The sequence below is a fragment of the Botrytis porri genome, assembly GCF_014898465.1.
Source record: "Botrytis porri strain MUCL 3234 chromosome Unknown BPOR_008, whole genome shotgun sequence".
NCBI classification, from domain to species: Eukaryota; Fungi; Ascomycota; class Leotiomycetes; order Helotiales; family Sclerotiniaceae; genus Botrytis; species Botrytis porri.
The window spans coordinates 2,624,280-2,644,518 of record NW_024066082.1 but is presented as its reverse complement, the minus strand read 5'-3'; the positions used below and the strand labels follow the sequence as shown (position 1 = coordinate 2,644,518).

At 35.6% G+C, this 20,239-nt stretch overlaps 5 protein-coding genes across 5 annotated transcripts; 2 read left to right on the top strand and 3 right to left on the bottom strand.

Moving 5' to 3' along the window:
* Positions 1-4,621: 4,621 nt before the first annotated feature.
* Positions 4,622-6,853, top strand: EAF01_006864 (uncharacterized protein; the record flags this gene model as incomplete). The annotated part of the gene is made up of 7 exons (XM_038915118.1): positions 4,622-4,813; positions 4,882-5,304; positions 5,367-5,414; positions 5,464-5,690; positions 5,823-6,378; positions 6,442-6,565; positions 6,624-6,853. The coding sequence occupies 7 exons, from the start codon at positions 4,622-4,624 to the stop codon at positions 6,851-6,853; spliced, it is 1,800 nt and encodes a 599-aa protein (XP_038770073.1).
* A 586-nt stretch (positions 6,854-7,439) lies between these two features.
* On the bottom strand, positions 7,440-9,649 carry EAF01_006863 (uncharacterized protein; the record flags this gene model as incomplete). The annotated part of the gene is made up of 8 exons (XM_038915117.1): positions 7,440-7,609; positions 7,673-7,856; positions 7,949-8,188; positions 8,240-8,383; positions 8,433-8,636; positions 8,689-8,864; positions 8,917-9,272; positions 9,330-9,649. 8 exons carry the CDS (start codon positions 9,647-9,649, stop codon positions 7,440-7,442), a joined length of 1,794 nt encoding a protein of 597 aa, XP_038770072.1.
* A 3,349-nt stretch (positions 9,650-12,998) lies between these two features.
* Positions 12,999-13,315, top strand: EAF01_006862 (uncharacterized protein; the record flags this gene model as incomplete). The annotated part of the gene is made up of 2 exons (XM_038915116.1): positions 12,999-13,148; positions 13,220-13,315. 2 exons carry the CDS (start codon positions 12,999-13,001, stop codon positions 13,313-13,315), a joined length of 246 nt encoding a protein of 81 aa, XP_038770071.1.
* A 779-nt stretch (positions 13,316-14,094) lies between these two features.
* On the bottom strand, positions 14,095-15,198 carry EAF01_006861 (uncharacterized protein; the record flags this gene model as incomplete). Its single annotated transcript, XM_038915115.1, has 5 exons — positions 14,095-14,202; positions 14,271-14,575; positions 14,633-14,802; positions 14,882-15,020; positions 15,075-15,198. 5 exons carry the CDS (start codon positions 15,196-15,198, stop codon positions 14,095-14,097), a joined length of 846 nt encoding a protein of 281 aa, XP_038770070.1.
* Positions 15,199-17,241: 2,043 nt separating this feature from the next.
* EAF01_006860 (uncharacterized protein) lies at positions 17,242-17,748 on the bottom strand (the record flags this gene model as incomplete). The annotated part of the gene is made up of 1 exon (XM_038915114.1): positions 17,242-17,748. One exon carries the CDS (start codon positions 17,746-17,748, stop codon positions 17,242-17,244), a length of 507 nt encoding a protein of 168 aa, XP_038770069.1.
* Between the last annotated feature and the right edge of the window lie 2,491 nt (positions 17,749-20,239).

Here is a 20,239-nt window from a genome sequence, read left to right as displayed (position 1 = left end):
AATTTAATATGATTTTGTTTGTTTTTTTAAAAGATATTTCTTTTTATTAGATTTGATTTTACTATTTTGTAATTAAATTTAATTAATTATTAATCAATATTGAACAGACTTAATAAGGTATATATATAAAATATATATAAATAAAAGGATTATTTATTTCTATTTACTCTTTTTATATAAAAAGGGAATTATTATATTTATATATATATACTACCCCTACTTATACATTTCGTATGTATATGAGGTAAAATGTAATATATAATATCACATTGTTGGTTATGTGTTCCGATATTTATAAACAATAATAAAGATATTAATTATATTGAATTTAAGAAACAAATATTGAAATTAATATTCTCCATCTAAATAATAATAAACTCAATAACATTAAGTATACAAACTACTTTATAATATTTATTAATAATTTAATATCAATGATTTTTATCAAATTAAAATGAAAAAAGGTTAATAATATAATGGAAAATAACGTTTTTCAATTCGTAACGATTACAAATATATCTAAAAACATAAAAATATTCAGTTTATAATTTATTAATAAAATAAAGAATAAAGAAATTAATAAAACGTTTTCAAAATCTTAACTAATAATATAAGTATAAAAGAATCAAAGAAAAGATGCTATTTTAATATAATTATTTATAATATAATATATTAATAATAATAATTATATTCTTTAAGAATAAGATAATTATAAGTATTCATAATATTATATAAGTATATACATAATCAATATCAAATTTAGTTCAAAAGTTCTATATATAATTATTAATAAAGAAAAACATTCTAAAAAGTTTTATTCTATAAGTAATACAATTATTATATAGTATTTTAAAAGTAGATAACTACTAATTTAAAATTTACTATAAACATTGAATTAATACTCTCAAAATAATACAATCAACTTATAATCCATATCTCCTACATATAATCAAAAACAATATAGCATTCAATATTATAGAATTATAAATAAATAATATATTTACAGATTATAAACAAAAAGAACTTTATAATATTAAATTTATAACAAAAAAGTATAAGACATTTACACTAAATATATTATTCAAATTCAATAATAATTCAATTACTTAACAAAATAATAATATAATTTACCTTAATCAAAAGAAATAATATGAAAACTTATATCTAATTAAATTAGAATTATTTGATATATAAAGAGTATATAAAAAACTAAGAGAGTCTATAACAATAAAGAATTTAATATATTATACAACATACTTGAAAAGTATATATTATAATAATATATTAATTAGAAATAGCTTTTAAACTATCTTATACTATACAAACTATTAATCCTATACAAAAAAGATATCAATTCTTTTAATAAACATATTTAATAACAAATTAATAATTCAAAAAAAGGCTTACAATTTGTTCCATTTGATATGAGTTCTTTAAGATTAATTATATTTATCAATATATCCTTTATTAATAATAAAGATTTATTCTTTCAGATTAGATATATTATTGTTCTAATAAACAAGTATAACAAAGCTAATATCATTCATTAGTTATTCATCAAATATAAAAAAGTTATCAAAAATATATTAATATTAGAACTCTATAGTATAATTTTAGACTTTAATATTAGTATAATAATTAAAAACACAATCAATAAGATCTTCTCAAATTATAAAATTTTATTAATTATATATATTAACTTCAAATCACTTTATAATTATTTTATAAAATTTAAAATTATTAATAAAAAAATACTAATAACTAATATAATAATAATCCAAAAGGCATATAAGATATAAGAGATTATAAAGATTAAATAAATTAATAAAGATTCTAATCCTATAGATATAATAACTAAATCCAAGCTATATCAAACTCTTAAAGACCTAATTAACAATAATACTATAAAGATTAAAATTATAGAATAAATTAAAAGAGATTAAAAGAATAAATAGTTATATAGGCAAAAGAGATATTAACTAGAAGAATACAATCCAGCAACTTTAGAAAGTTATTAATATTAGAATGGAGATTATATAATTATGTTAATATTAACACTAGCATCTTCCAATACTATGATAATATATTTCATAGCCCTAGCTTTTAGAACCTCAAGCAATATAACAATAATATGAATCATAATACTATATGGAGTTCATCATCCTCATAGTAATACCAACAAATACTAATTAAAAAGTTTAATTATTCGAATTAAAAGTCTAAATGAAAAAATATAAAGACTATAAAAGTATATATTTATAAGCCTGATATAAAAGTCATTAATTAATATCGATATCAATAAAACATTTTAAATCCTTCATTTTTATTGTTTATAAAAAATATTAAAAAGAATCTTCTAATACTATAATTATAATAGATTATATATTTACACATTTCTCTTATTATCAAATAAAAATATTCGAGTTCTTTTAAATTCTTAAATTATTATAGTCGGACAACTTTTCTAATCTCAATACTATTAAACCTATATAGTAATAAATGAAAACAAAAACCATTAAAAAGGAAACACTAATTAATAACAAAAGAAGAACTAAAAAAGTAATAATGTGATTTATCATCGAGTAGTCTATGATATTAAATAGCTCATTTTCATTTTCATTTTAATTTATATTTTTCATTTTCAATACATGTTTTATTAATAACTTATAATGAATCTGAATAATTAAGAAGCTTATATACTCTTTGTTATTAAAATTATTTATAAAGATAAAGAATTAAGTATTTAAAAGATTATTATATTTTATAATATTCCTTATATGACTTTTCGATATAGAATAAAAGGTTTATTTCTTTATATGGAAATTCGAGTAAATTATTATAAAGTTATAGAATTGAAAAAAGAAAGTAATTGTTTAATTTGTATTTGATATAGATTTAAAAGAGTTTTTATTTAGATTTAAGAATATAAAAGATATAGTAAATTATATTCTTAAGTTCAAAGATATAAAGAATATTGAAAAGCTTTAGACGTATTAATTTGTAAAGTATTAAATTAAACTAAAGATGTATTTTAATTATATTTATAATTTTTAAAGAGTTTTTCATAAAGATTTTAAATTTATTAAGGAGTGGTTTTGATTGATTGTAAATATATAAGTGAAATATAACATTTTGAATAGTTATTCTATAATTTCGATAAAATAAGCTTTATAATCTCACATTGTTGGTATCACCATGGGGATGGTGAAGTCAATATAGTACTATGGTTCACACTGTTGTTATATTGCTTGAGGTTCTAAAAGCTAGGGCTACGAAACGTATTGCTGTAGTGTCGGAAGACGCTAGCGTCAACGCTAGCGTAGTCACATGATCCCTGTCCCAACACACATATATAGTAATAATTATTATTAATATCGAAAGATATAATAGAAGTAAATTTGTAAGTTATAATTAGTATATATTAATTATATTTTTAAAGGTTAAATTTTTTATAGTTTTTAAAGTTGTATATAAAGAATTAATTATTTCTTAGAATATAGAATTAGAGTTTTAAGGAATAGTTTTAATTTTATTTAATTTTGAAGTTGTATTTTCGAAATTAGATATTTGAATTTATATATTTACTTTTTTTTTATTCAAATTAATGAATCTTTTAGATCTTTTTTAATTTATATTAGTTAAATCTTGAATAGTTTATTATTAATTGTATAAAGAGATTAATTTATGAGAATTTATCTTTAAGTATAGAGAATTATATATTTTGAATAGTAAATAAAGTATTAAATAAGTATTAATATATCAATTGTTTAATTATATTAAGAAGAAATGTTTACTAAATAAGAGGTTTTTAATATATTATTTTAATAAGAGGTTGATATTTAAATTTAATATAATAAGTATACAAAAGAAGGAAATTTTAATGGAAAAGTATTTTTTAATCAATATTATAATAAATGTAAGAAGATAGAATATAATATAGGAATTTATTAAAATAATATAATAGACATTAAATTATTAAATTCTTAGTAGTTTTAATTAGTCGATTTAATTGTTATTAAATACTATGAATTTAAAAGTATAAGTTAAGATGAAAGTAGACTACTTAATAATATAGACTACTCGATAATAAATCATATTAACTAAATTATTAATATAATATATCTCAAGATAGTATTTAAAAACAAATTAACAAAATCCCTAAGTATATATAAAAAGTTATTAAACTAAAAAAAGAAAACAAGTATTTAGAAGGATATTTAAAAGATTAAGAAAAAATAAAAATATAATAAAATAGTTAACTTATATAATTTTATTTAAAAAAAGAAAGTTTTATATCTTTAATAATAATAATAATAATAAGGAGTAATTTAGAGGCATATACTATAATTGAACTACTAATTTCTCTTATTTCACTCTATTTGGTAAATGATACAGGATACTGCTCTGTAAAGCCTCTATAAATGAGAAAATCTCTTTCAAAATGACCGCGACCTCCGTATAGCTCTGAGGATCAGACTTCAAGTCGAGGTCCGAGCGGATGATGATCACGTGATTATATCTTCACCTTCTTTTCTAGCTTTGCCTAGGTAGAATCATTGCTGTAGCGACGTACAATTATTGATCATTTGGCATTTTCTATTCATGACCTCAAGTTATAGCCATGGTACCTTCTAAAGCAATTCAGGACCTAGTCACCATCCTACGCCACGACTTTACTGTCGAATTGAACGCTTCATTAGCTTCGTTGCCACCTCAACAATCCACTTATCTGAAGATACATGCTGAGATCTGCATCGATCCATCTGTGCCACAGGATGAACTTGGGGGACGCAAGTCCCAACCAATTTATTTAGTAAGATAAATGATCTAGTCCGCATCTATTCAATTATTTCATCAGTAAATTTCTAAAACGAGGCTTAGGGCTCAATTTCTCTAGATCGAACAGAAGCACAAGGATGTTTAAACCAACAATGCACAATACCTGTGTCTACATGTCCTCCTCTGTTGCCTAACCATACGATAATGGAGGGGGATGAATCATCCCACAAAGTGCCCGAGCTGCCCAGCATTCACCAAACTTCCTCCCTTGAGAAAAGGCGGAAGACTATTGGAGGACTAACGATAAAAAGAGGCGCCTGTGATGAGATGCCAGATGACTCTAGTATATCATCCCAGACAGGCAGCTCAACTAGACAATTGCAGACAGAGTCTCGAGTGTTCCCTCAGAGAAAGAAGAGGAATGACCATGGCATTCATCAACTGCAGCCATCCTCGGTTGAAAAGTTCGTTGCTGGAGTATGGAAACAGATATACAGTAACGTTGAGCTTGCCCCAATTTTGCTAGTATTTCCAGCCTCAAACCCCCAATTATTATATTTTACATCTGGACTAATGATTTTCAATAGGACAGTGACTGTGTACCAATAATCGCACGTGGCGGGCCTAATATTGAGGTTCGTCTGATGACTTAATATCCAGTTCGGCTTCCTGACATTTCAATAGACTTTTCGAGCCATTAACTCGCTTTGTTTAAAAATCACAACAGTAACACGCCGTTGTCGCTCCTTGGAAACGATTATTCAAGCTCATTGGGTTGACTGCTTTGATTATCGAGTCAAAGAAATCGGAATCCAGAACCCATTTTTATCTAACACAGAGACCAAGATGCTTGCTCTCCGGGAGGCTTGTGCAATCCTCAAGTGGTCAGAAAAAGAGCTGAGGAACAGACTGTGCGTATTACCTCATGTCTAGGTTTCCACATCCAAGGTCGATGATCGCATTATTTATGTAATTACTCACTTTGGCACCAATGATATTATCAAATCCCTCGATATTACGAAACAATAACTGACATGTGGCAGAGCAATCTGGCGAGGATACAGAGAAATCAAGGATGCAGGTGGCTGGGCCTGCTTGGCCTTTGCTGGCTCCGGAATTTATAGATTCTGCAAATATCGTGTAGGATTCGAAAAGAATCTCACAACAAGGCTCGAACGACTTCAATCTAGCCTAGAAGTAGCAGCCGATACAATACATCCCGAATGGCGCAAACTCTTAAAATTCATAGGCATAGAATCTCAATCGGCATATACTGGACATCCACATGACTGGGTTGTCTGCGACACAGCGAAACCTGTTACGCTCAAATCCACCTACACACAGTGGGACCCGGATTTTGAGTTTTCGCACATTGAGGAGTCCGTAATAGATGAAGCTGCTTGGGGTAATGAAGATCCGCGTATGGTGGATAATTCTAGTACGGTATCTTGCCATGAATGCGGATGCTTGCAATCGAATAACTCTTCTGTCAATGAATGCCGCTGTTTTCCAGAGTTGTTTGGGTGCTGCAAGGCACCACCTCCTGTACAGGTTTTTCGTACTCCACGGGGAATGAACAACGGCATTATCGCACGCAGCGTAAGTACCGTGCTAGCATAGTCTCACCTTATTCAAAGCTCCGCTAACAAATATGCGCCCTAGGAATTTGCTCGCGGTTCGGCAATTGGCGAATTCGTAGGACTGGTTACCAAGGGATTGGAAGGTAAAGATGTAATGCAGAGCAAGAGCACCGAGAATCAGTACCAAATATACCAAGGACGAATGGGTCCGTTAATTTTTGCCTCAAATTGTCTCGTCTATGTCTAACAGATTTCTTTGAATAGGTAACTACACACGCTTTGTCAACCATTCATGCGCGCCGAATAGCCAATTCCAGAAATTTTACTGGCTGGGAATTGAACGTATTGTCTTGGTCTCTAAAAGAATTGAAGCTGGAGAGGAGATTACGGTAGACTACTCACATGAGTATTGGAAGGGCCTCGACAAAGATTGTCTGTGCGGAGAGTTGTGTTGCCGGTACGTGAGAAGGCGAGCACGTCCATCTGCCACTTGACTCAGTTTACTTGCCTCTTCGTTAATATATAAGGCTTGGATTCATTAAAGATCTAATTTTAAATATAAAGCGTGATTGTTTGTTACGAATTTGATAACATGTTATCTTGATCAAGAGATGCCCTTTCAAATATCGCTGCGTGAAGGCTTGAGGAAGAGCTCGCATTCCTTCATCTCCCCTCTCTACTTCCTTTCTTATTTTCAAATCCTAAGTATAAATTGGAGTATCTAAATCACTTTTTCGCATGAAGCTTGATATTTGCTTTAATGTACAAGAGGAAATTGAGCTTTACATTCTTTCTAGGTTAAAAGTCGATTTTGAAGCGAGTTGATAGAAACAATTGCGTTAAGTGCAAGAATCTACCACTATAGAGGAATTCCGTCTAGAAATACATTTCATGTTTATTCTAATTCGATTGCGGTTCTTATGCAACAACGAAGGGAATTATTCAGGTCCTTTCACCCTTCAACCAATGAATTTCCCTATATCTCACACACTCCTCCGTTTCGAATTAACGATGATGGCTACCCTCCTTATTTCTTGGCATCCCACTCATTCTTTCATCAAATCTTCCCTCTAAATTATACTACTCCGGCGTCGATTTCTCGGGAAGTTTCGGTGCACCGCCTAAACTTGCCAAGACGACTTCATTATTGGCTGTCAAATCGTCCATAATCTCGAGCTCTGCGACAGTGAAAAAGCGTGGCATTACGGCCCATCGGAAGGGGATGAGAATGCAGACTAGGATTGGAAAGCCTATACAGAAAGATTGTTGTTAGTGGTCTTGAAATTCTTAAGCGTCGGGCGATGGAAATATACCGATCGCAGCAATAGTTAGTGAGATTGCCACTGGGGCAGCCACACCAATAATTTGACACAGTAAATAGAGCCAAATCTTGCTCCTTTTGACTCGGAGAAGAGGCTCTCCTCTCTGAATGAAGCGGCGTTCACTGAAGAGAAATAGTAGCTTCTGCGTTATGCCGTTGGTCTCAATTGAACCCCACTATTTGTATTGATCCGTGGTTAGATAACTTTAAATAGGAACGGAGATCTCAAAGGGGAAGGAGTGTGTAAAAAAAAAAGTATGCATCTTACACCGACGACAAAAAAGACACCACTAAACAGTGCGCGTGGCATCGTGTGCAGCACGATTAGAAGGGGCCCAGTCATGGTGCCAACTATGCCGAGACCCATCAAAAAATGCGAAACGCGCTGCTCAACTACACTTGCGGCTCTGACAATTGGGCGACGGATTTCGTTATCCGTGCCTTCTTCGGTAACAATAATCTTCACTTCGGTTTCGTAGAGTGTGAGTGATTCTGTGTGTACAGGTGCCTGCCAATAAGGTCAGAGATTGATGTCTTCAAATGGTGGAATATAACTTACTTGTGGAACAAGGCCATTCGGAAGCGGTATACCTAGGATTCCTGCAATAAATGTTGTGCAGCCGAGCAGAAAAAAGTCCCAGTGAAAGCCGCCTGGCTTCTTGAGAGGGAATTGCTTTGCTTGTGCAGTTAAACTACTGACGTTCTATTTTAAAAGTCAACTCTGAGCGAAGATCCGAGGAACAAATACAAACATGATCGTAATAGAATAAAAGCATAATTAAGAATCCAAAGGGCATCGCGGCAAATATCCATTTTGCATCGAGATTCCAGAAATCTATAAGCCAATTTCGAGGCTGCGTCGGATAGAAGGAGCGACTAATGGGTAGAACACTGATCTTTGCTCTTTTGATTGTTCCTGGAATGTGAGAGAATCCAACCCAGAAAATGGTAGCAATCTGGAAAGACTATCAGTAAACGACTTGAGGTGACATTTTTGTTGAAACTCACGGGATATGCGTAGTCAGCAAGTACACCTCGAGCCCATGGCTTTGCCAGCGTTCCACGGCCAAGCTTCTCCAAGGCATATACGGTGCCAAAATAGAGGATAGCAATAACGCAGCTTAGGTACCCATCCACACTTCCATACGTATCAAACAAACTGACTAGCTCCTCGACTCCTTTAACTATTTAACACTCAGTGTCAGATTTGAAAGAGGAAAATACTGGAGAACTCACTCATATAAACAATGCCAACATACATGCCAAAGGCTTCGCTAGAGAAATCGGTGACATAACGCATGTAATCACAAAGATTCCAGATGGCGACTAGCCAATGCCAAATTGCAGCCCAAATGGCAGTCCAAGCCATGAACTGGGGATATATAGAGGCATCGTACATCTTGATGATGTCGTAAATGGTGTAGTTGAACAATGATATCAGACCGGTGATACCAACGATAGTCAAGGGCTGTGCGGCAATGGTACTGAACATCATTGCCGCAAGAGCGGATGAAAGAAGTGATTCGTTGATTCCGTAAAAACCACTAGTTCGGCGGTTCATATCCAAAGTGTAGGCTAAGGCAGGAAGCAGGCTTTTTACACATTGTTAGCATGGATCTCTAAAAAAGGACTCTCTTGGGGACTCGAACTTTACAAAGTACATTCGCACAGTACTCGCAAAAGTGCGGTAATTTACAGCATCTGAAATGTCACTCTGGTAGTATGGTAGTCGACGGCGAATATCATAATACATTCCTCGACCAGGACGCAACATTCGGAACCGCCTCCATCCCGTTAAACCATCGAATGTGTAATCGTCGGAATGTTGAGATGAACTTGATTTCTGTTGCTTTGAATCAGAGCACATTTTCTCTTTGGTGGGTAGCTTTGCTGTGGCCATGTTGCCTGCCGAGTAATCTGCTCCGCTACTAGAGAGGCCGTCGACCAATGTAGCATTAGATCTCTGCATTTTTGAACGGTTACAGTAGATACAATCGGAGCGAAGAAAGATAATGTTCGATAATTTGGGAAGAGAAGACTAGAAGTAGAAAGAGAGGATGATGCTTTATAAGTAAAGAGAAACACCTAGGCTTCAGTTATTAGGGGAAAAGGGCTGAATGCCAAGCCGCTAAGATCTTGACGGGCTCTTTACTACCCAACCTCTACGTAAGCGAAATAAGAGGCGGAAGTTAAGTACCATTCAGAAGGACTTTGATCATTCGAATCTCTCTTCAATACTGTATTAGATACATATAGCTCTTACTGCTCATATAAAGAAGGCTCAAATTTTCGTATGATCTTTTCAAAACTTAGTATTTGACTTGAAATAAATTTATAATTCAATTAAGAAGTTCTTTGAAAGAGGACTCATTTCCCGCCTCTTATTTCGCTTACGTAGAGCCAACCCAGATACATCATCCACCCTCGTAAGGTTACCCTTCGTCTCGTGCTACGAGTCACAAATTAAACTGCACTAGATAATCATGAATTACAATTCATCGCACTAAATCAAATTGTTCGAAGATCATTAGTTACGATATGTTGTGGCAGATGGCAATCAGGAGACTACGCTAAAACGTCATTTTTCTGCTTGGGCAGAATAACGGACTGGCTTATTGGTATTATCGACGGCTGGCAAAGAGAAAAAGGAGAATTTGATACGGATTTTAGCAGGCATCACTGACCTTAGGAGTATTAGCATGCTTACCGGAAATATTTTTACACTAAATCCAAACAAGAATTCACTATCTCGATGAAAGAACGTTAACATATACCGATATTTTGATAATACCAAGCAATTCTTGTATCCAGGCGAGCCGGGTAAGCACCGACCCCACAAGATACTTTACAGAGGCTCGCGATCGACAGAAAAACCGAACACCAAACCTGCAAAATAAACGAAAATCTGAAAATGAATCTTTTTCAAAATTCAAAATTAATTTAATCTGTGTTTTAAATCCTCTTAAATGTTCTAATAAAAGTCATTGACTAGCAGATAGCTACCATTACAGACTTGAAGAGATTATCTTGAAACATTGTTTATTTATAAAAATTTAATTAAGGTGTAGATTTTTGGTGTTCGGTTTTTTCTGTCGGTCGCGAGAGAGGCCCCGATTTATATTACCACTAAGCCTACACGCAATCGCCTAGAAATCTAAAAAGCACAATCCGCTTTCACTCTGGATAACGACTTGCTGTAAATAAGAGTTTTCATTATTTGTAAGAATTTACCACCAAAGTATAAGAGTCCTACTCCAGGGATTCTATATAACGAATTACTGATTCTTATCACATATCAGGGCGGATCTTTTCTCCATTTTTTTGTCTGGAGCCACATCAATTTGATATATCTCGAAATCCCGAAAAAGAAATCCATTGCTAGCGAGATGCTATTTAACATTTAACATTTCAATTCTTAAGCGAGCGTGTTGATAATCTGAATAAAGTTCCCGATTTGGTCCACTCATTCACCAAATACATCACCCAACCCAATTGGGAAGAGATTATTAATGTAATGAAATAACGGGTTAAGATAGAGTATAAAGGTTGATATGAGAGTATGGGTAAACATTTGTAAGGAGGGGAATAAGAACGTGGCGCTAGACAAATGATGAGAAAAACCCTGAGGAAAAATTGAGAAAAGGGCGGTGACTGAAAGGTACCGAAACAGAAGTTTAAAGGAGAATCAAAGCAGTAACAAAACAAAGCCATCGAATTTTGTCCAAGGAAATATCTTGCTTGCTTTATAAATTACTATATATTATGAACAATCAAACTATTGAAAGAAATCCCCGTGAGGTTACTAGCCCTTGGATGAAGGACAAAAAGGAAAGCTTTGCCATTAGAGTACGGAAAAGCCTGGGGCCAAATTTTTCAGGCTACCCCCTTTGCCTATGACCATTACTTGATTGAAGATTTACAGAAAGTCCACACCACCATTTGAAGTTGGAATCTAGAGGCTTAATTGAAAAACGACTTCTTCGAGAACGAGGTGTTTGCTGAGGTCAATGTGGACTCCTTTTTAAATACCTTGGTCCTCTTTTAAGCCTGTTATGATTATCACTTCTCCTCCGTTTACCATTGAGCAGTAGCTCTCCGTATACCGCAAAATAAAACATGCAACTTTTCAGGGAAAAAAGATAACCTTTAGTACATGAGTTGCAGTCCTACTGGAATGTTATCTTTCAACACCAGTCAATACATAATTTCCGCGGAAATAAAAATCAGTAATGTTTACAAGCATTCCTATCATAATATCCCTTCAACACTTCACCCCCACGTGCACATCTATAGTGACCATAATTTGTTGTTGTTGGAGAAAATTTAGCTAGTCCTTGTAAATTAAGATGAGCACTTGCAGCTTTTTTCTGCAGTTTCACTGCTTGCTGGCTGGATCGCTGCAATAGCTGTATCATGATTTATTCTTCAGTAAAGATTAAATCAATGTAGTTAGGCCATCACAAAAATGGAAAGGACATGATATGATCTCCATGATGTATCTAAAGCTACATAGATACTCACTTTTGGTTAGATATGTCGAGACTTGACTCATTTGAATGTATCTTAAAAATCAAAAGATATTTACTTGCAATCCCACATCAAAAATACTTTCTGAAGCAGCACATTTCGATTTCGTGAATGAAAACGAGAAAATAGGGCTGATCATTCGTACACATTCCTTGACTTGATGATCGCTGACTCCACTGTGAAGTCCTTGCATGTGTAATAGAAGAGACAGTCATTCCTTTGATCTGGGGGTTGGCATCAGGAATGCATCGAAGTCTTTAAAACCTTCAATGACAAATGAAGAGAGATCATTTCTTTGCCAAGCCGGATATGTTTTTTTGCATTTTATACTACCGCCCTTAGCTCATTCGACATAACTTCATCGAGATCGACTCTATAGTTACGTAAATAGTAAGTGATTCACGTTGAAACATGTCACTATAACAGGTCATCAATCGCATATGATACTCATGGCCCTGGCGGAAGCATTCCTGTGGCCCATCATTGACTGTGTTGGAAATGAGATCAGCTCTAAGCTAAGCTTTGAGTAAAAAAGCGCACTTTCTGAGTGTGATCTCGGAAAAGGGAGAAAAGAATGTGGTACTCTCGTGAACAAAATGCAAAGAATGCAGAAAGCTCAGAAAATGAGAATAGAGTATTTTAATTACAAGAAGTAAGGGATAGCGAACAACTTTGCCCTATATATGTTGCAAGCTTTCGCTTCGTCTAGCCATCCATCACACAATCCTTGACCTCAATCACACAATTCATATCAAAAAGCCATTCATTAGGAGCTCAGTCCAAAATTCAAAATGCAATTCTACATCCCAGTTTTTTTGGCCTTCCTTGCCGGCAGTGCCACTGCGCAAGTTAGAAGATGCCCCTTCAATGGAGGCAGTATTCCGTTCGGTCAATATGTCTGTTCGGGACCTCGTGTAAACGGATTTCCAGGCAATGGCATTGTAAGTTTTATTAAGTCACACACATACTCTGTCATTCCTTGATGTATCATCAAATGCTGACGGAAATGCAGTCACAATGCGCTATTAGCGGGCAAATTGTGCAGATTGGTAGTGGTCCATGCCCTCACTACTGCAATTACATTTCAGGAATCCCATATTGCTTCTAAAGTAAGATATCATTCTTTTCATTCTTTCTAGACTTTTGTCAAGCCTGCTAATCGTTTTGCAGCTTCTTATTGGCTGCAATTCATCAATGTCTTATTGATTAAGAATGGATTCGGCGGATGCTGGGCCTGAACACGGGTTTTTATTTTTCATTCTTCGATTGCAGGGGAATTTCGTTCGTTATGAGACAAGCAACATAGGACTATCAACGAAATCGGTTATTTGGTGGATTTGAGTTAATTGGTTTTGGGCAGCTTCTAGATGAATGTTGACTAATTTCCCATCTCGCTTGCGATCACAAATTGCTCGATTAACCATGGCATGTGATTCATGAGTCTGCCCTGACAGTAATGAATACTCTAATCTGATTGAAAAATAAAATACACGATACACTCCGGATAAAACATTGAGGCAAATGAGAAGATTTATAAGGAATCGCTGGTGAAGTCATTTTAGTGGCATTGGATATAAAGTTTGGGCAATTCACAGAATGAAGGGTGATGATTGTCAAACTTGTCATAAAAGGGCGCAATGGCAAGCTATGCTGCTTTTCTCATGACTGAAAGGAAGGAAAAGGCACTAAATTTTCCAGGAAAACAGATTTGATATTTGTTGGTCCTTGGAAAGACACGATTAAGTGAACAAACATTTCCAGATAGTTTTCGTTGCTTTTCCGCACCAATATGGAACGACCAATTTCAAGACAGGACAGTCGGTTGGGAACATCTTCTTAAAATCCACCACTGGGTATTCTGAGGCTGAAACAAAGAAATGCCATATCTCACAAGCATTGAGAATAATAAGAATTTATATACTTGCAAGTCCCGGATGCACAGCATTGAGAACCCGTAAATCCAACTCCGCCACATTGGCTGTATAGAGCACCGCACTAAATCACATCGTGTATCAGTAAAAAGTCTTTGACATTTTCAAAGTTCCAGTCAAGATTAAACTTACGGTGCCACCTGGTGATGTTGTAGGAGAAGAAGCAGGAGCAGTGGTAGTAGTTCCACTCCCACCACCTCCTGTTGAACTTCCGACAGTTATATCGGATGATCCACTGGAGAAGTAACCTTCTGTTGCGACTATCATGTAATCAAAAGTACCCATATTCATTCCTAGTGCTTTCCAAGCATTAAAATGATTTCCGGTTGTTACGGTGCCACCAGTTCGCTTCGATTGTCGAACAGACCAGTATTGATAAAATGTAGCAGTACCGATAATAGATGGCTGATTGACGCGTTGGGTTTGATAAATTTTGTCTGGAAGTTGTTACTATAAGTCACTGCGTGGCTAGGTATGAGACTATGTTGACTTACAAGTTGCTCCGTCACTAACCACGGTACCCTTCAAGGTAGCTCCAGTGCTTGGATCATATGTGCCAAAGTTCTCGACAACATAGTATTCAATAAGAGGCGATGTTGTCCAGCCATAGAGGGAAAGATAGCTGTTGCCATTTGGACTATACGTGCCACTATAGGTAACAGCCCTATGGGTAATTGAGATGAATGTCAGCAAAAGTAATAGTCATAGTCGTGATGGAATAGCAAGTAGATATTTGAACGAACATAGCACTCCCAGGATTCCAGCCCTTTCCACCAACAAGATTGCCATTTCCTGACCATTGGACTTTGTACTCGCCACCAGCACCATTTGTGTAAGTAACATCTGCACTACCGTCTGTCCAGAAGGAATAGTAGTATCCACCTAATCAGTGAGATCAACATGAAGAGAATTAATCGGGGCAATAGAGATACGAACCACTGGTTCCAGTAGAGCTAGGCGTCCCACTTCGATCGACGAGTTCAAGACTTGAATTAGCTGGATATGCCAGGACCCTCGTAACAGCAGCAAAAGTAGTGAGAAGAGCTTTGTATGATACCATGATGAATATGAAGATGTTAAGCGTGATGATTAAAAGGTTCGAATGGTTGATGTTGATCCTTGAACTTGATGGGGAGAATTATCTTACTTTATACATGGTGAAAATCGGCGACGGAGGCGAACTATCAGCCTAGTAATTACTGAATGTCACTCCATTCATCAATGAACGAATTGGGTGATATTTTGCCCTGTCCATTTGTCCGGGCGATATTGAATATAGGCGTTATTGCATGTTCCCCGCAGGTAAGAATCATCCACGGTACCCCTTTTTGAAGTTTGATAGTCACAAGATATTAGTGTTCTAGGTACAGCGTCTATCATGCACCCCGCAATGCAGTGAGACGATCAATTTTCACCTATTAAATTAGATTAGACCCTATAATATACGGATTGTATTACCTAGGTAAAACTAATAGCAATATCAAGGCTCTCTGGATAAATTGGGCGGGTAAATGCAACTCTGCCATTGCCCGCAAAGCCGACTGTGATTGCGGATATTATACATACTGACTGACTCAACAGTTTATCTTGTGAACCAGATGAAGAAAACTTGTTGTCATAAGAAGGTTTATCAACGCCCTAAAAGAACATAGAGGTGTAAGGTGGTTCCTTAATTGGCATACACTACAGCCCAAAGCGCGACAGAAACAAGAGGCACGAATGATGAATCACTCATGCCTAATCTCCACCCTGAAGAATAGCATACCATTTGATCATTTTGAGACTTATCAATTACTTTTGCTTAATCTGGATTGGGGCCTTCATCATGGCTTAGAATCTCTTCATCGAATGCAATGTAGCTGATAAGTGGCAGTGTTATTGGAGCCCTTCTTGTTCACCGCAGCCATGGAGAGATCAATCTGTAAGGGGGAAAAAAAATCTAGATAGATAGATCTCGTAGATTGGCCAAATGAGTATTAAGATTGACTCTTGAATGTGACTTCCCTCGGGCAACGATAAAGCATCCATTCCTGAGCACGTCTGTCTGGCTTTGACTACAACACGGCATTTCATCATACTAGGCAAAACACATGAGAGACCAGCCTATCGAAGGAGCAATTTCTGGGCAGAGAGAGAGCGCGCGGACGGTAGAAGACGGAGAGAGAGATTAATTGAGAGACCCCCGCAAATATTCCAAAGCGCTGAATATGCTCGAGATCGGGACAACACACGATATTCAAAAGTGTTTCCATTTCCAAGATCTGGATACGGATTGCCAGATAATTTGACTAAACGAGTAGAGTCGAATCTCGAGTTGCATTCCTATCATTAAGTTTCTCTGTATCTTCAGAAGTCTCAACGTCCCCCCTCAAGGTTTCTCCTAGAAGAGCATATTGTGACATGGGTGAGATATTGTGAGTGGGTTTCAAAGGTGTTGACTGAGAATGAACGTCACATTACCGTACTGGTGCCTTGAGTCAGGACAGTTTCTAAGGTAACTTGGAAAACAAAAATTGGTCCAGAATAACCGGAAAGATGAGGTGATAGTTCGCTCTTGAACTAGTGTCTAATGTACTGACAAGCTATGTGACTATCCAAATACTTGCTCAGAAACTGGTAGCCCATTCAAAGGCCCAGATCACCGAGAGCCTAGTCTCGAATTCGGAATGGTCGAAAACCAATCAAAGGCATGCATGTAGCCGCATTGATTATTCAGGCTCAAGAGATACTATGTTCTTCTCCGGTATTTACACTCATCCATTGAATCCTTGAAATAGTGAGTCCATCTAGATTTGGCGTATATATTCAACCATAGTTTTCGGCAAGGAATGCCATTCACTGTCCAACAGGACAATCGCATCAAAAAGGCAAAATTTAACGATATGCGTTGAATGCGATAGACCATGCTTTATTCTTAGGTATCAGCTCCAATTAACTCCTCAGTGCATGTTCCCTTCAACCGGAGAAACAACAATACCAAACCGTAATGAAATTCGTAACAATCATTTCTACCCATGCAATAATTGTGCTCGTTTTGCAGTTTCCATCTATTGTGTCCCTTCCAAAAACGCCATATCAGCCAGGATCGTAAAAGTTTTCAGCATTATACAATGATCTCTTCTTCGCTCGTTTCCGTAGTACTCCCATCACTAGCTTCTAATACTCTATTATGTCGTCTAAGTAGGTCTGCCTTTCCTAACCTACCATTCTCTACTTCACAAGTGCCATCCAGCCCATTTGTTAATTTCGCAGATGTTGATTCGGCCTCAATCATAGCACTTCGTTCTCTGCGTGCTCGTTCCCTTTCTATTCTACCTGCTTTGGCATCTTTCATCGAGATCCTGTTACCACTAACCCGACCAAATATCCACATTTGAATAACCACCATGACAGCTGTATATCTCCAACACAACGCATCATTTTCATGCATATCAAGTGCCCATTGCGAACCTGGTAGTGGGCCAAGACTTTCGAATATCGGATGTGGAGATATTGATATCGTCGGAGGAGGTGGTAAGAGATGCGAAACGAAGGTATTTATGAGGTGTAATACGAATGCGGGGTTGAGCAATATGCCGGGGATGAGATAAGTCGTCGAGAGAAACGTCATCTTGATATCGAAAATAGAGGGAGAGGTTCTAATTCGGAGAGGTCAGCAAATGAGTTCTCGCAAATGAGTTCTCTCAGAAGAAAGCGGATAGATATACGTTTTGCGACCACTCGTATTGGAAGCCTCACGCACTCAAGTACCTCTTTTGGCTTAAAGTGCTCAAAAAAGGGAAATGCGTCGTTGTTATACAATGTCAGGATCCAATGACGAAGCAAGAGCAAAAGCAAAGGATTTTCGGGTTGTGCGGGCGGGAGCTGAATGTGTTCAGTATGTTCACTCGTTTTGTGAGAGGATGTTGAAGGGATGTAGCAGACCTTTCGATGTTTGCGATAGGTGTAACTGGAAAGTTTGGCTTTTCTACCCCTCTATCCCACGATCAAGAGGGATTTGTCGATATGTGATTAGGCAACAATCAAGGTATTGTATAGAGGTATTTTGTATTCTCATCCGTTCCAGTAAAATCAACAAAGAATAAGAGGACTGTAAGAATAATTAATACAGTATTTAGGAAGAAAATGAATGGATGGAAGAGAAGAGAAAAGAAGAAGGTTGAGGTGTTGTACAAGTCGTAGGGACAAGTCAATTGTGCTAGGTGAAGTAGGATCTGTTTCTTCTTTTTGAATCAAGGAAAGCACATACCTAGGGATATCTATGTACACCTTTTGAGATTTGAGGACTCATCCAAAAATGGCTTGTGGACTTTAGATGGAAGGAAAGGAGGAAGAGAGTCACTGAATGTAGAAACCGGTTATGTGCAAGGGAAAGATAGTCAGTAGGTCGGCTCGAGGTAGGTAGGATGGAGGTGTGTAATGGCCAATCAAGTATTCCAGTCATTTGAGGATTGCCAAGTATAAGTAGGTACCCAGGTGTAGAGATGAAAATGTAAATATGAATAAGATTTTCTCCCGTTGCGGTTCCCTCGTAATCTACCAGTCTGCCTATGGTCTTGTCGTTTGTACATAGTAGTACCTAATATAAAATGAATCAATTGTGGGATGATATGATGCATGCTCGTAATTTGACGTGCACCAGTGGACAATAATAAGTGCTTAGTAACAACAACATAGTGGTTTGTACGGACCGAGGTTTGCTCGATACGCGTATTATTGAGTGTGGTAGACCATGTAGAGGTTGTTCCCGGTATTGCTTGCTTGTCTGTATTGCCTCATGAGTAAGCAGTATTGTTTGATTGTATATGCTGTCGTTGTATACATTGTCTTTGCATGTTGCCATTGCACGAGGAGCCTCATTCTGTCAAATCTGTCAATTGAATGACCCCTCATGTTCAGGATTTTCGTCTCATTGATCAGATTAGAAGTACGTGCTAAAGGGACCTCCGCGGGGCACACGGACGGATCTAGGCACTCTGAACGGAAAAAAGGACACACTAAAAACCGATACAATCGATACTTTCTTCAAAACATTATTATTTCAAAATCGAACAACAATATAATTTAAAAAGATATAATGAATTAAACACATCAAAGATAAAATATATATCTACAGCTTCTCAACAATCCCTCTCGATTTGAGATTGAAAATTGAAATAGAAAATAAATATCGATTATTAATTTAGAAAATAATAAAAATAATTTTTGAAAACAATACTATGTCTCTTTCGAAGTATAATGAGAGGTCTCTTAAAAAGTATTAATAAGAGCGCTTTTAAGGAGTACTAATAAGTATACGAACTTATAAGATACTTAATAAATAAGTATAATTTATATTAAATATATATTTATCAACTTTAAAATTCTATTAAAATTCGAAAATCTATTAAGCATCTTTTAAATTTATATACTAGATCTATTAAGTATAAAAATATAATACATTCAAATATATATATATATAAATTTAACTTAAATAATATAAAAGAGTAGAAGGTAGTAGGATTATAGAATAAATCTTTATAAATATTATAGAAATGTTATTATAAAAGTAATACTATTAATAGAGAAAAAATAAAAAGGACTCTAAAAAGCTTTTATATAACATATAAAGAATATAATAGAATGAGTAGAAACTAATTATCTTTCTTAAAACTATATAATAAAAAACTATAAATATGTTACGGGAGCTGCCTCTAGGGTCACGTGGAAGTGTCTAGAGATCTCTCGAGGTGGTTTAGACTAGACTTCATGTAGGAATTCAATAAGGTTGTAACTGGTTGCAATTCTCGTAACTATAGTAATGAAACTAATGATTGTTCTTGAGCACGAAGCTCTACATTGTAATGAAATCCCATTCCCTTATATAGATCTTCGTACTCTGATGTTGGTTGGAGTTTCTTGGAGTCCTGGCTCCCAAGGACCTCCTTGGAGCCCTGGCTCCTGGGGACTCCACCACGTGACACTTGTCACATGGCATTCTGTTACCCATCGTAACACTATCCCCTTCCTAGACTAGCGCTTGTCCCAAGCGTCTTATAATGCTCCATTTCCCCACCCGGCCGGTGAATCAAATGGTCTTGGGCTCTTTCATTATGCCTATC